General features: G+C 41.0%; 1 protein-coding gene across 6 annotated transcripts in view; it reads left to right on the top strand.

Moving 5' to 3' along the window:
• The window catches only part of LIMS1 (LIM zinc finger domain containing 1), an 80,477-nt gene that overhangs the window by 50,427 nt on the left and 13,676 nt on the right, over positions 1–16,374 (top strand). For 4 of the 6 annotated variants that reach the window (XM_063126204.1, XM_063126205.1, XM_063126207.1 and 1 more), the window contains exons 2-3: positions 8,640–8,799; positions 14,920–14,986. In XM_063126204.1, the coding sequence (XP_062982274.1) occupies positions 8,640–8,799; positions 14,920–14,986 (227 nt within the window). Of the gene's footprint in view, positions 1–4,485; positions 4,954–8,639; positions 8,800–14,919; positions 14,987–16,374 lie in introns of those variants that run through there. The other 2 variants (XM_063126201.1, XM_063126202.1) reach the window with 2 other exon arrangements.

Genomic DNA, 16,374 nt, shown 5'->3' with positions numbered 1-16,374 from the left:
AGAGAACTCTTAGGGACTGACGTGCTACTTAGTAAAGGAATCAACACTCACCCCACTACCTTAGCTGAAGGTCAGTCTTCAGTGTGGTATCTGTGACGGAGTCGTTACTATAATAAGAATGTAGTTGAGAGCCAGAAAGTCTGGTGTTGACAGTTATCCCAACCGTATAAGGAACTTCATGGACATACGAGAAGTCTTGCATGGCAAGCTGAATGGTTTGATCTGGTCTGGTCTGGTCTGGGTATTAATTATAGCTACTGGATGAACTGTTCAGGTCATTGTCTTAGAGTAATAAATATACTTAGCTGAGTCAGAATCACTTCTACAGCTTCTTCTTTATGTTTATTCTTGTGAATTGGTTATTCACTACGTATGCCTGACTGGCTAAGAAGTTTAACCCACCCACCCCATGTAATGAGATTACTTACCACTTCCAAAACTATGTCAGTTATTGAAATGGGCGCATGCATGGACACTGAACAGGCCAAAATGAATGGGAAAACTCACTGTTTACAAGAACAAAACCTAAGCAGACTAGCTGAGGCTAGTCATTGTTAGAAGAAGTGGGCCAGGGTGAAAATGCTATTTAGTGCTTTAAAACAGCCTTTCCCAACCTCATGCGCTGCACATATTTTGGACTACAACACCTGAACATGCTTGCTGGGGTTGATGGGAGATGAAGTCTAAAATATATGCAAGGCTCCAGGTTGGGGAAGGCTGTTTTAAAAACTGCTAATGAAAAGGAGTTTCATTCGGTCTGCAATGTAGTATAGCCAAATTTCACTGCATCATGGTAGGCTGAAGCCCAACCCAGTGAACTGAGCCAGATTCTAGCAAGAACCCTGTCCATGTTGTACCTTGCTTGGTGCAATGAATACTTTGTTATAAGCATCGGTATTCCTAGGCAAAATCCTAATGGAAGTTACAAGGTCTGCAAGAGCTGAACAGATAGAAAGACTGCAGAATAAAGAACATGAATGCTCCCTTAAGACAGGTGGCAGCCCCAAGAACAATCAGTCTGTCTCTCATTTGTATCTTCTGTTTTTCCCAATGAGCTTGTGGATTATTCTGCTTTATCCTCACAAGAATCTTATTTGTTAGATTAGGCTAAGAGACAGTGACCGGACCGAGGCCACCTGATAAATTTTGCAGCTGAATGGGGATTTGAACTCCCCAGTCCAAATTCATACAAAACACTGGTTCCTGAACATATTTAATTGGAAGTAAATCCCACTGAATTCATCTGAAGTGACTTCCAAGAAAATATGCTTAGGACCATAGCCTATATTTCTCTCTAATCAGGTGAAAGTTTTTCAAATTCATGCCACATAACATTGAGATTAGTCACTTGCCTAGTTCCTTTTGGAAACATTTAGCATTTCCAATCACCGTTCACTTTGTGAACCAAAAGAGAGTTGCTCCTTTTTGTCCCTTTTCTAGTATGCTAGAAACGGCCAAAAGCTACATATGGGTAGGCGGGCTAGTAACATCTGAGGACTTATTTGCAAGACTACCATACATTTTGGATGTTTGGGCCCTTTTCATCTCTGTCTTAGTTGTTTCATTGGTGCTGAGAACTGCTGTGTAGTTGTTTATTTCACCAGTGCTTATTTAAAGTATGGTAAAAAGCTCCTTGTGATTGGCTTTGCCTTGACAAGTTAAGCTGCAGTGCAATCAGTCCGCCTCCTCTGTCCCATGCCAGGATAATTGTTTTGCATGCTACTGCCGCAGGAAAGGTGCTAAAACCATTTTAATCTGAGGGTTTGTCTGACACATAATTCGAGTGTTTGGCAAATTCGGCTGCTGGCTGGAGTGATTGGAGGGAAATGCCGGGAAGTCAAGATAATGTGTTCCTTGTACTTAAATCCTAATTTTATATGGGGCTCCAATGGGATCAGGACCTGCTATTTCTGTTTCTCAGGGGCAGGATCTACACTACGGCTTTAAAATGGTTTATAACTGTAGTGACAACTGTTGGGGCCCAGAACACATTCCATATACAGTTTTCAAACCATTTTCAAAGTGGTGTAGATCTGACCAGGGAAACGTTGCCATGGAGAAAAACCAGATTGGGACTGTGGCACTGGGAATGAGATTAACCCTTTTCCTTCCACAATTTTCCTGCAGGGAATCCCCCCTGAAACTGCTATTTCCATGTGTGTGTCCCCGAAGGTGTTATATAGCATGGGGGGCATTTGGAGTGCGGGAAATGGCACAGGAGAAGGGTTAATCAGCCTACGCAACAGTCCACCCTCCCCAACAATTGCTGCTTTTTTTGAGAAAGAGAAGTGGCAAGTCCTAACCACTTTTTTTAACTAGCATAATGTGTAACTTATCACTCAATGCAGCAGATATAAAGACAAACTTAAAATTGTTCCAAGCAAACTATAAATATGGAATGTGGATGCAAGTCATTGTTTTCATCAGCACACACAGCGTGTACTCGAGAATAGATATGTCAACATATCCATTCACATACCTTGTTTATCTTTTCAAGTCTTAGAATGTCGCTGGTACATCATGTCCAAACAGTCATATAGTTTTACTTTATGGATAGGCAGATAACTCTGTGCTAGTAACAATGTGGAGGCAATATTCCCGATTTTGACATGTGCTTGAAAAGAAAGAATTCAGATTCCATTTTGTTACTCCGCAGCAAGTATAACAAAGATAGGAATCTGAAATGCTGCTCACATAATTTCCTTGTGGGCGAAATGATTTACGCTTCATTTCAAATTGTATTAGCTGCAATCCCGCTGATCAGAATTGAGTGTACATTCATTGGCCCCTCTGGGAAGGAGACAGGGCTAGGATGGAGGAGACAGGGTTATCCGTACTGATTTGCAGGTTTGAGCTGGGATTAGCTGCTGGATTACTGTACCTTTCCTTCCCTCTTAAGACCATCCATGAGCTGCCAGTAAATGTGAACATGCCTTGGGAACAAAGGAAGACATTTCCACCAAAAATGATTAATTCCATGTAATAGTTTGCAAACTGCAGCTCCTTTTGCATCAGGAAAGTTTAGTAAGTATATGTTGTTGTTGTTGTTGTTGTTGTTGTTGTTGTTGTTGTTATTATTATTATTATAACATATACTTACTAAACTTTCCTGATGCAAAAGGAGCTGCAGTTTGCAAACTATGGAGTTCTTATGTGAGCCAGAGCTTTTTCTCTTCCCTGAAGTATGGGGGGACCGTGTAGGCAGCTTGTGCCCCCCCCCCGATGTTTGGGATTACAACTCCCATCATCCCTAGCCAGCATAGCCAATAGTGACAGATGATTTCCAAGCCATCTGGAAAGCCATGCCCATTCCTGGTATAGGGGAAGCACTTGGTATCATTGGCTATCAGCGGCAGGAACACCCCCAATTTAAATCTGTAAACCTTTCCACAGGCGTAAATGGAGCCTCTAGGGTGGATGTTCTCTCTTGTTTGAGGAGGAACACTTCTGTTCCATCATCACTTCCTCCAGCTAGCAGATCTGGAGGTCAGGATTGTGCTTTTTAGTATAGCCTTGGAAAAAGAGAGAGAGAGAGTCAGTCATTCAGTCAGGAGGTTTCTAGTTCAAACCTCAGTTTATATATGAACTAACTGGGTGGTCTTAGACAAATCACTATCTCAGTGACCCAGTCTGTAAAATGACAGGCTTACCTTACAAATGTTATGGTGGTGATGATGCAATGTTCCTTCATTCTCTAGACTTGCATAGCAATGCTTTGGAATTCCTTATTTAATTTATTATTGTTAAAAAATCTACTGCAACACAAAGATCCAAACAAGCCAAAACAGTAAGGAAACCATCCATGAGACTTTGGTAATATTTTTGGATAGTATCCAATGTTAGTTCTGCATAGAGTAGACCTGTTGAAATGAATGGGACCAATAAGTCTTGACTAACTTAAGTCTCATTCATTTCAGTGGATCTATTCTATGTAAGACTAACATTGGATATACCCATTATCATCATTTAGCACCAGCAGTGTGCATGAACTATTGAGATAATGTATGTGAAGCTCTGAGAACTCAACAAAAGTGCTATAACAATGCTTATTTATTTATTTGTTTGTTTTCTGACATGGAGATTCATCTCTGCATTCAAAAAGCATCCTACGAAGGTTATTCATCACTCTTCCTTGTTGCATAACTATGCTTCTATTAGCATATTGAAACAGAAGAAGACACAACCTAGTCAACTCTGGATGTGTGCATTCTCTAGTCTAAAGTGAGCAGGGTAGGGTGTGGACGACTGCTCATCAACAACTGCAAATGGGTGACCTAGGAAACAAATTGGGAGCTGTAATTATTTGTAAAGTGGTTTAAAAAAAAAAAAAACAAGCTGTTCCTAACCGGGTATTTCCTTGTTATCTTTTCAAAGGCGTTAACATTCATGATATATATATATCAGGCCAACACAGTGGAGTAAGTTTTTCCACATTAGACTGCTATTGACAGCAATCATGCCCTAGCTTACGTCTATCCAAAATAACATTGCCTTAGTAGAACACTCACTAACAGCAGTAGATAGCAGAGAAGATCATATGTTCCGTTCAAGTTGGTGTTACCACCTTGGTCTGGAATGTGTTGCTTTGCTTCCAGTGAATCTCTCCCAAGCTCACCATGACATTCGAACTGCTCTGCAGTTGAACTTTTAACTTGAAGCTCTTTATGCAGCACGCAACTGAGTCCTGCGGATTGTTTTTCTCCTGACTCTGACCGTCTGTGGTTCCTTCGGAGCGCTCTGTTGCAGTTGCTTTTTAACCATCGTAGATTTAAATATGGAATTCCAAAGCAGGGGGCATTCCTATCCCATTCCAGAGGACGAAGAAATCTCGGCCGCTCATCAGGATGTGTACAATGACCGTGGAAATGAAGGCGAGAGAGTGGTGTCAAAATTGCAACGTAGGCACAGTGACGTAAAAGTATACAAAGAAATATGTGACTTTTATGCAAGATTGTAAGTTCCCCTTGTCAGAGTTGGTTTGTTAACTTGGGTTGCTTGCCTTTTTCTAGCATAATCTTGGCTGCTGTTCCTATGACTGTGAATCAGAATTTATTATCAACTGCATATTAGCAAGATGCTATGGAGCTAATTGTATTTTAATCTAGCGTGTGTGTGTGTGTGTGTGTGTGTGTGTGTGTGTGTGTGTATGTTGTATGCATGTTGTAATGTATGTATTGGTTTCTGGTTCTGTGGGATTTCTGACCAAGTAGGGTGCTGCAGGATTCAGTCCTGGGCCCTGTACTCTACAACATTGTTATTAATGACTTGGAGGAAGAGATGGAAGGAATGCTTATCAAATTTGAAGATGCCACAAAATTAAGTAGGGCAGCTAATGTCTTAGAAAACAAACAAAATCCAAAATGATCTTAATAGATTAGAAAACTAGGCAGAAAATAATAGGTTTACTATAACAGAGATAATCGCTAAGTTCTTCATTTGGGAAAAAGAAATTAAATGCTCAGGTATAAGATGGGTGTTACCTGGCTTAACAATAGTACAGGTGAAAAGGATCTTGAAGTTTGGTTTTCTAGACCTTGCTTTGTACCATTGGGCCTATCTATTGGCTTGTACTAAAAATTGGTCTTTTCCAGTTCGCTTAGATTTGCCACCCTGGTCAGTTCTGGAAGCCTTATGGTTAGAACCTTTTCCCAAATGGATGTCACTCAGTTCTCAACATATTAGATTTTTTTTTAAAAAAAACCTCTTACAATCTTGGCTGCTAGAGAAGTGTGGCGTATGGGGTCACAGTTCGATCCGTTCTCTCACACAAAAATGACTTTATGGGGAAATCCAGACTTAAGACTTAGAAAGAAAGTGTTCTTGTCGAGGACATGGACAGATAAGATGATTTTTACTTTGGATCAATTGATAGGCCCACGATGAGTTTTTGTCATTTTCTGATTTATGTGCTAAATATAATTTACCTACTATGGCTGAATGAAAATACTTGCACTTGCAACATTGTTGGAATCTAGCTTTGGTTCTGCCGCTTTCACAGCTTCAGAGCCTCCGTTATTGTTAGAAACATAGCAGCTGAAACAGACATCACGACCCATATATACAAGTATTTAGTAGTAGTAAATAAATATGATACCCATGGATTAAGACAGGATTGGAATAGAGAATTGTAGTGTCCTGTTTTGCTTAATCAGTGGATTGTTGCCTTAAAGTCTGTATCTGACGCTTTTATGGAACTTAGGCTACAACTTATTCAGCAAATAAAAAATTGTTTCGGGTTTATTGGACTCCACAACGTCTCTAACTTGCACAACTGTTGGAGATGTAATGTACCTAATGCTTCTTTAATTCATATGCTTTGGCAATGCCCAGTATTTGCCCCCTTTTGGGAGGAGGTCATAATAAGGAGAAACTTCGTACTGAAACAAATCTTTAATATGGAACGATGTGCATGTCCTCCTAAACTACCTATTGGCTTCTTGGAAGTTAACGCATAGTCTGCGAAAATGGATTTTCAGAGCCTTTATGACAGCTAAAAGACTTATACTATCATGTTGGAAAGACAAATGTTCACCTCCCATAATGCAGTGGATTGAGGACTTAACAACACTATCAACATTTGAATGGTGTTATATAGGTCTGACTTGTGAGTGGTTAAATACATGGCTATATGTATTGGACCACTTTTCTTGAAACCTGTACATAACCACCACCCCTTTTTTAAATGAATTGTATACCTGCTGGGGAAAATGATGATATTCCTGTATATGTAATGTTTCTTTGTTTTGGTTTTCCATGATGCATTTCTGTCCTGTTTTGTTAATATTCACAATAAAAAGGGGGGGAGAAAAAAAGAAAAGGATCTTGAAGTTGTAGTCGATCACAAGCTGAATATGAGTTAGCAGTGTGATGCAGCTGCAAAAAAGGCAAAGACAGTTTTAGGTTGCATCGATACAAGTAGAGTTTCAAAACCATGGGAAGTAATAGTTCCACTCTGCTCTGCCCTGCTCAGACCTTACCTTGAATACTTTGTTCAATTCTGGACAAAATACATTAAGAATTATTCAGATAAATTGGAACTAATTCATAGAAGGTCAACAAAGACGATCATGTGACTAGAAACTATGTCCTTTGAGGAAAGATGGAAGGAACTGGGTATGTTTAGCCTTAAGAACAGAAGACCAAGGGGGGATATATAGCATTTTTTCAAGTACCTAAAGGGTTGCCACACAGAAGAGGGCCGCAACCTGTTCTCTAGCATCCAGGACTATAGGACACAAAACAGCGGGCTTGTTACAGAAAGGCAGAGCCATCCGCACAAGAAAAAAGGATGGACAGATTATATGGGCAAGGTGTGTGTGCCAGGTCTCATGTGATGTTCTTAAAGTCAAGTGTATGTGGCTTTCCTTGCTCAGGTATTCCACTGCATGTAAAGTGTACAAAATGGAGTGAGCTAGGCCAGAAACACATGTGACGCAGCCTCAAATCCTATGAATCATAGGGACAGTGTCAATCCTAAACACTACTAGGAAGTAGTTTTCATTGACCCTGTTCAGACAACACGCTAACCCATGGGGGTTAAGCAGTTTGAGCTAAACATTGGCCCTGTGCAGAAGACACCTTAAACCACAGCTTTAACCATGGTGAACAATTCACTGTGGTTAAACCCGTGGTTTAAGGTGTCTTCTGCACAGGGCCATTATGGCTTAGCGTGTTGTGTGAACCATTCCTAACCATGGTGGCTAGATAACCACAGTTTAAACATGCTTACTAACCATTGGCTGCAAAAGGGTTAGCAGCTTAACCATGGCTTAGTGTATCATGTGAACAGGCCCAGTGAAATCAAGAAGACAACTCCAGGTTAACATGTACTATTCATTGCATGGGTAGTAGCTTTAAAGGTATCTTGCAGTTTGTCCCTGCCATTGAACTGGGCTATGGGTTCATGGGCCAGAGCCCTGGGGTGGGCTTTACAAAGACAGAGGATGCCCAATAGCAGGGTAACACCTGGGTGTTGTGGGGTGAGGTGCTTTGGAGTCTCACCAGAGAATTTGCTGTCAAAGACCTTTATCTGGACCACGGGAGCAGAAGAGCTGCTGTGTCCTTTTAATAATGCAGAGGAGTGTCCACTTTCTTGCCTTCCCCTTCAAAAGCTGTTCCAAGGCTGGTTCATAAAAGAAAACAGGGAGGGGACGCCACAAGAAAATAGGAGAACTAAAAGTATTCAGGCTCCTTCATTCCCTTCATACAGGCTCCAAAAGTCTCTTTAGCGAGAGAAAGTTTCCCAGTTTTGGGGGACTGGCAACAAAATGGCTGTTCCTTCCCACACCTCCCTTACTCAGAGTCTGGTTGTAGCAGGTCTTATCTGGCTGTCTCTGCTGCCATTGCCTTCGCCTTCCTCCCAGCTGGCTCCCGAAACAGGAAGCATGACTGATGGACAAGAGGACAATGTTTCCTCCATCTCTCTTCCCCAAATGTCAGAGGTTGGTCTGTGTTTGCCACTGGTTTTCCAGTAGAGCCAGGGGACGTCCCTCAGTAAAGTCAATAGAAAAGACGGGTGGTTTTTTTTGTTGTGGTTGTTGTTGTTTTGCTGGACTAGAACAACTGCCTCTTGGCATAAAAACCTGATCAGCAAAACAACATTCTCATGCATCTGCCTTTTCGTGTTGTTTTTGTTGCAGCAACATGGCCAATGCTCTCGCAAATGCCATGTGTGAGCGCTGCCGAGGAGGCTTTGCACCCGCGGAGAAGATTGTGAATAGCAACGGCGAGCTGTACCATGAGCAGTGTTTTGTGTGTGCCCAGTGCTTCCAGCAGTTCCCAGAAGGACTTTTTTATGAGGTCGGTTTCCATTTTTTACACATGTATTGACGCTTCAGAAATCCCTGCTGTATTGCTTGCGTATGTGGATATGTGCTTGAAATTTGCTGTAGGAAGTGTTAGCTTCCCGTTACGCTAGTGGTCATTCCTGCTAGCGCAACCTAACGAGCGCTGTCAGACTGCCAACTTTGGATACTGCCAAAAATGTCCAAAGGGGCAATGAAACTACCTCATACCGAGTCAGATCAATGATCCATCTAGCCCAGTCTTGCCAACACTGACTGGCAGCGGATCCCCAGGGGTTCAGGTTGGAGTTTTTCCTGCCCTACCTGGAGAGGCTGGGGATCAAACCTGGGACTTCTGCATGCAAAGCATGTCCTCTGTCACACTGAGCCACAGCCCCTCCCTGATGTAAAGATGTAAACGAGGAAGTGCAAAGGAACATGGGCACACAGTTAAGAGATGCCTGTCATGTGCATCAACACTGAGTCATACACGCTGGTCAAATGTAGTTTGTGATGGGCTCTATTACCTGAAGTGCCGCATAGTTAAGAGCCAGTGTGGTTAAGAGCAAGTAGTGCTAAAATGTTGGACTGGGAGTCGGGAGATCCAGGTTCTAGTCCCCGCCTGGCCATGGAAACCCACTGGGTAACTTTGGGCCAGTCACAGACTCCCAGCCCAACCTGCCTCACAGGGTTGTTGTTGTGAGGATAAAATGGAAAGGAGGAGGATTATGTTCGCAGCCTTGGGTTCCTTGGAGAGAGAAAAAGACAGGATATAAATGCAATACAATGAAAATAAAAATAGAAATAATTAAATGATCAAGTGATAAGAAAGCTGCAATCTGGAATGGAGGACTGAGGTAAAAGGTGATGTTTAGCAATCTGTAAGATGCAGAGCACCTTACATTTTTAAGAAAGGAGACTCACTTTTTAAAAAAGAAGCATATCCACTTTGCAGGCATGTGTTTGTTGTTCAGGCACTTCTTCAATGATATGGGCTGCAGAGATTGCCATTGCCAAGCAGAAAGAATTGCTTTCAGCAGCAACTGCCATGGCCAGTTATTTGTCTTTGTTCGGGACCAATCTGTCAGCCTTGCCTTCTGTCTAGAACTCCTCTCCAGTTAATCTTTTAAGCAGTGCTGTCTTCTGCCTACTGTGTAGCTGCATCCTGACAACCTGTTCGCATGATCTCTGCAAGCCACAGGTGTGCCATGAAACACTGTTTGTGAATCATGGAGTTGGAAGGGACTAAAATGTAGGCCTAATCTGAAACTTTTCAGCTGCTTTCGCTTCCATTTATTCTATTAAAAAGACCTTTTGCTTTGTTTCTATGTTTATTTTCTTCTATTTTTCTTCTTCTCAAATTATCTTGGTAATTTTTTCTTCTACTATTTTGGCCATAGTATCATAGAATAGTAGAGAATAGAAATGTATTATAGAAATGTAATAAATAAATAAATAAATAAATAAATAAATAAATAAATAATAGTTGGAAGGGGCCTATAAAGCCATCGAGTCCAACCCCCTCAATGCAGAAATCCACCTTAAAGCAGTCCTGATATATGGCGTTCCAGCTGCCTCTTGAATGCCTCTAGTGTGGAAGAGCCCACCACCTCCCTAGGTCATTGGTTCCATTGTCGTACTGCTCTAACAGTCAGGAAGTTTTTCCTGATGTCCAGCCATAATCTGGCTTCCTGTAACTTGAGCCCATTAGTCCATGTCCTGCACTCTGGGAGGATCGAGAAGAGATCCTGGCCCTCCTCTGTGTGACAACCTTTCAAGTATTTGAAGAGTGCTATCATGTCTCCCCTCATTCTTCTCTTCTCCAGGGTAAACATGCCCAGTTCTTTCAGTCTCTCCTCATAGGGCTTTGTTTCCAGACCTCTGATCATCCTGGTTGCCCTCCTCAGAACTTCCAGCTTGTCTGCATCCTTCTTGAAGTGTGGTGCCTAGAACTGGACGCAATACTCAGGATGAGGCCTCACCAGTACTGAATAGAGGGGACCAGTACTTCGTGCCAGTTTCGATTTGAACCTCAAAGGGACATACTAACCTGTGCTGTTTCCCCAAACTAGTCCAAAACGACTATGCTCGAGGCCCTTATCTTTATATACCCTGCATAAGACCTCTGTCTTGGCAAGGTGGCTATAGACAGAGCTGCTCTCACTCACATGATGGGCAGGAGAGAGAATTTAAGAAGGATGGTGTCTTAGCTGTGGTTCAATCAGAGCTAATGGTGAATATGGACCAACTGGAAAGCATCCATTAGAAATTCTCAGATATCACATGTCAGGATGCTAGAAAAATTCCTAAGAAAGCCCAATGCATTTTGGTCCAGATTTGCTTTGGGGGCTTTGGAGTGACTTGTTAGTTACTGAATACAGGGACATGTCTTCCAGAGTTCTCTGAAGACTTTTTAAAAGTCCCTGAAGGAGCCCCCAAAGAAAATCTGGGGCAAAATGTGTTGGCTTTCTTAAGAATAAAGCAGTTTCCCTAGCATCCTTAGACACGCTCTCTCTTTGTGGTTTTTTGATTTTACCTAAGCCATATTTGAGGCTAGATCAGGGACAGCATACTGTAGATCCCTTTTCCTAAAGCTGTACGCAGGGGTGAGCAACTTGTGGCTCTACGGATGTTTTGGCCTGCAATTCCCATCAGCCCTAGCCAGCATAACAGTGGTAAAGGATCATGGGAGTTATAGACCAAAACATCTGGAGGGCCACTAGTAGCTTGCTTCTGCTGCACAGCTTCCTCCCTTGTCCTCACTTTGGGGTTGCACAATTCTTCCCCCTAAGGCTGAAGCAATGGCCTTAAATCTAGTTTGGGATGAATGGCATTTTTCTTTTGATCCAGACTCATTCATCCCCAGCAGTCTTGGGCCATTATGGTATCTGGCCTTGCTAAGTGTAAGTATCGTTATTATGACTTTATGTATGTCAATAGCTCAACACATGATTTCAAAGACTATTTCAGTGCATCCAATTATAATGTTCTAGCTGAACGCGATAAGATGCTATCTATAGTTCTGTACTATTTAGGCCTCTTTTCGACCCCTTCTGAGTAAATCTTACTAGGATTGCACTGCAGGACTCTCAAATGTAACTTGAGACTGTTCCTATGTATATTTTCAGTGCCTTCATTTTATATATTGGAATAGCCACCAAGATACCTTTCACTTGGGGGTTCATTTAGCACAGGCTACTGTAGAGGAGGGGGTTTCCAGAATGTTAGTAAAAGTCGTAGAGATTTGCAACTGTCTTACAACTTGAGGCAAGATTCCTTCTTCGAAGCCTTTAACTGGGAACTTACACTTATGTCAGTGTCAAACCAGCTTTACTTCAAAGTATGCATTTATTGCAGGCCTTTGAAGTGTTTACTGATAGATCAAGAAGAAGATGAAAGTAGACTTGGACAGAAAATCAGGCACAATGAGCCAGAAAAGCTAAAATGTAATTATAAAAGATAATAAGAATAACTAGCATCTGTTTGTCATAAGGGGTGGGTGGAACTTCAGTTACTTAAGGCCTACAAATATCCTAGTATCATATTTGGGGGCCCGAGTTGAAGAAATCCTGTGAGCCCATACTAATCCCATGGTGTAAGTACACCCCACTGACCCTACATACTCATAAAGAGGTTTAGCTATTCCAGTTGACACTCATGTGACCATCTAGGACTGTTAAGCCATCTCACACTTAACCGCTCTCTTTCCCTGGGACAAGGCCCAAATCGGTCCTTATGAAGTGTGTGTGATCAGGGGCAGCCATCTTGGAAGTCATTTTAGTGAAGTAAATGCTTAGTCCTTATATACAAATATGGGTAAGTGCCCTAGTTCCACCATTTCTACTCAGCAGAGAAAATCAGGAAACATTCAAATACTAGATTTCAAAGAAGTATGCATTTTGTGTTTGGAAGTGACGTTCAGAATCAAATTCATTCTGAAATTCCCACGGGTTTAGCCCTGATTTGGCTGCAGTGTTTCCCATACTTCAACATTTGAAATTAATAACTGTTCTAGACGTCAATATCTGCAACATTCTACAGGATGACATGTAGTACAGAGTGTGACAGATCATGAAATAATCCTGATTTATTTGAATTACATTGGAAAGCCATGCTAAACCACAATGGCTTTTAAAACATATCACTGGTTCATCTATTTATTTTATTTATTTATTTATTTATTTATTTATTACATTTCTATACTGCCCAATAGCCGGAGCTCTCTGGGCGGTTCACAAAAATTAAAACCATTCAAAGTATAAAACAACAGTATAAAACCATATAAAACCATATACTGGTTTTATAGAATGTAACATTTTAAGCTTGTAATGTCAAGTATCCAACTGGAATGCAGTCTTCATTAAAAGATGCATAATGTAGCTGCCATTTTGTGCCCTAATGAGCCTTTATTGTGATAACAAATTTGCAAGTGATCTACATCTGCCTTTCCCATTTTAAAATTGATTAGGCTACTTTTTCAATCCAATTGAAAACACTGTCCCATCTTAGCCTTACAAATCAAGACAGTTTAAATCCGCTTTCCCCAACTTGGTGCCCTCCTGATAGTTTGGACTACAATCCTATCATCTCTGCCCATTGACCATGCTGGCTGGGGATGATGGGATTTGTAGTCCAAAACATATGGTGCGCTAGTTGGGGAAACCTGTTTTAAGTCATAATCTATTTTAGAAAAACTTCAAGTACATGCAGTATAGCTTTTTAAACCTGTTTTTTACCGCAACATTAATTTAGACTCTAGAGCAGCTGTTCTTATTTTTTTTTCCACAGGGCACTTTTAAATTTGCAAGGGTTTTTGGCAGACAACTGAATAAAGATGTTTTTGTTGTTTGTTTGTTTTTTTGCTTGTTCTACAAATCAAAGCATATAACTCATATTTTAATAACATTGTCAAAGACCAGTGCCATATTATGACAATTAAAAGCTGTAGGCCAAGCTGCCAAGAATGGCCCTTTTAACTGCTAAACATGTAGGGGAAAATCAGTAGACTGCACCTCTGCCGTATTATGGAAATCACAGAATTTACAGTAGGACCTTGTCAGCCTGTCCTATAATCCAGCCCTGGTCAAAATTGCCTCAATCACCATCAGAAAATAATCATTCAAATACAGGACTAAGTACAGATATTCTTAACTGTTCCACCAGCTTTCTGTGGACCATTTGAATTGAGCGTGCAAACCACCAGTTTGAGAACCTCTGATGTAGAGCGCTGGTTCCTAAATGTTTGGGGTGTTTTTTACTAAGAGTAGAACACAGTTGGACTTATGTCTGAGTAAACATGTAGAGGGTTGCTCCGCATGTGATGTACTCACTCCAACGCCACAAGCTGAGAAATTTACTCGTTGCACTCCACTAGCTCACCGTTAATCCACCATTTGGAAATGTCAGGCTTAAACCCATCCATCACAGTTACCTGGTTAAGCTGCAGTTCTATGTACACACTTATTTAGAAGCAAGTGTCATTGAACATAGTAGGACTTAATTTTGAGTAAATATGCATAGGATTGGGCAGAGGATGGCTCAGTAGGATTTAATTTATTTCACATATACTTGAATGTAATCCTATTGTCAGTACTCTGAAGTGGGGATTGCAATCTCGGGGGAAAGGGATTTGTATGCCCATTTATAAAAGAGTTCTGGCATGCACAGTCCCATCTTTACTCACCCGTTTCCTGGCACATACTTTCAGGAAATGGAGAGGACAGAAAGGATCAGATGAGTTAGCAGAAAAGGTTTCCTGTTCAGAACAGGTGTTCATAATTTTGACCCAACAAAGCAAACACTGATTTGTGCCCAACTTCTAATCATCTTGTTAGAATCCATCTGCCTCACATAACATGGCCCTAGTCCTCCTTGGGAGGGTTTCTGCCCTGAAAGGTGGCCCAGAAATATTTTAAATAAATAAATAAAGCATTCTGCAGCAGGCCATTCTCTACTGCATATTAATATGTTATGCAAATCGAGTTCCTTTCCACCATAAAATCAGACTGTATCCTCTTTTACAATTTAGAGACCCCTGAAATTGAAGTCCGCATCTATTATATAGGTGGAACATGAAGCACTATGGTATACTTTTCTGTATTTCTCTAATAGCCTGATATGACTGTTTGTCTTTCAGTTTGAAGGAAGGAAGTATTGTGAACATGACTTTCAGATGCTTTTTGCTCCTTGCTGTCATCAATGTGGTAAGTTTTAGAAAAAGTCGTTTATAGACATCATTGATGAGTAGGCCATTATAAGCAGAAGGTAAGGGCAGAACCAAGGATAATCTTGCAAAATGTTTATACAGAAAAGGGTTTAATGAAGGATGCCTACGTGTTTTGGACAAAAACCATCCTTCCTCAGGGCTTATTCAACAAGGTTTTTTCAGTTGTCTGCTCCCATCAGTCACAGCCAATATGACCAATGATCAGGGATGATGGGTGTTATAGTCCCACCCCAAAAGAAAAAAACTGGACAGCACCAGATTACTTACCTCTGTACTGCAGTGATGACTATACATTGCATCAAATTCATTGAATCTTAGTAATTTTGTCATGTCATATTAAACACTTTTCAGACTCACATCCTATCAATAAAAAAGATGCTAATCAGTCAAAAGTCGGTGTTTGGAACTCTGTGGTATTTTGCAGGGTATTGTGCCAGAAAATTTTCTGTAAGGTACTACAGACAATTAAGGCACATCTTTATACTATGTTAAACTGGGACTGTAGATTGTGGTATGTACATATTCCTGTTTAAGCCACCTAAGTTTGTATCACTTAAAACTAAAGCAAGGTTGCTAAACAGGAATTTTGGTCTTCAATAGAAACTAGATCAGAATTTCTGTTTCCCTTCTTGCACCCTTTGGCAAGAGCATCAGGTCAAATAACTTAATTAGAACGAGATAATAATTCTAGTTATCAAGTACAGGCTTGCCATTTCTGGAACTTAATAGGAGAAATTCCTGCATTTCATTAACAAGTGAAACACATCAACGAGAAGAAATCAAGAGTCTGATCAATAATGCTGTAGACAGGATTAAACTGGAATTTTCAGTGTGTGTGTGTGTGTGTGGTGTGTGTATGTGTTGTCAGTGACATTACCCCAGTTTTGAAAAGAAAAACAGGAAGCAGAAGTTTCTGCCTTGTTTGCCATGATCCAGTGAAGAAGCTGCTTGCCCAAGTGGATTTTCTTTCTTGTCAACTATAGAAGGATAAAGTGCTCCATGTCCTCACAAATATCCATCTTCCACAGTCAATATTGGGAGATCCTCCTTGAAAGCAAAGGAATGTTATAGCTGACTGAACTTAATCCCCAGAGCAGTTTACTCCTAGGGAGAAATGGGATCTCAGTATATGTTGCCCGCAGACAACAGAGGATGTTGGGATGGTAAAGGAGGTTTTAGGAGCCTTTGCACATGAAGCTTTTATTGTGTGTGTGTGTGTGTGTGTGTGTGTGTGTGTGTGTGTGTGTGTGATTGCTCACTCATAGTAGTTTGTGGGTCCTTTACATGATGTCATCCTCCAAAGCCTCTCCCATGTTTTGCAACCATTTCCCAGTTATTGTTTTTAGATCAAGGAGAGTGTGGTAT

Source organism: Elgaria multicarinata, chromosome 5 (assembly GCF_023053635.1).
Source record: "Elgaria multicarinata webbii isolate HBS135686 ecotype San Diego chromosome 5, rElgMul1.1.pri, whole genome shotgun sequence".
Lineage (NCBI taxonomy): Eukaryota > Metazoa > Chordata > Lepidosauria > Squamata > Anguidae > Elgaria > Elgaria multicarinata.
This window is presented reverse-complemented; position numbering and strand designations above follow the sequence as displayed.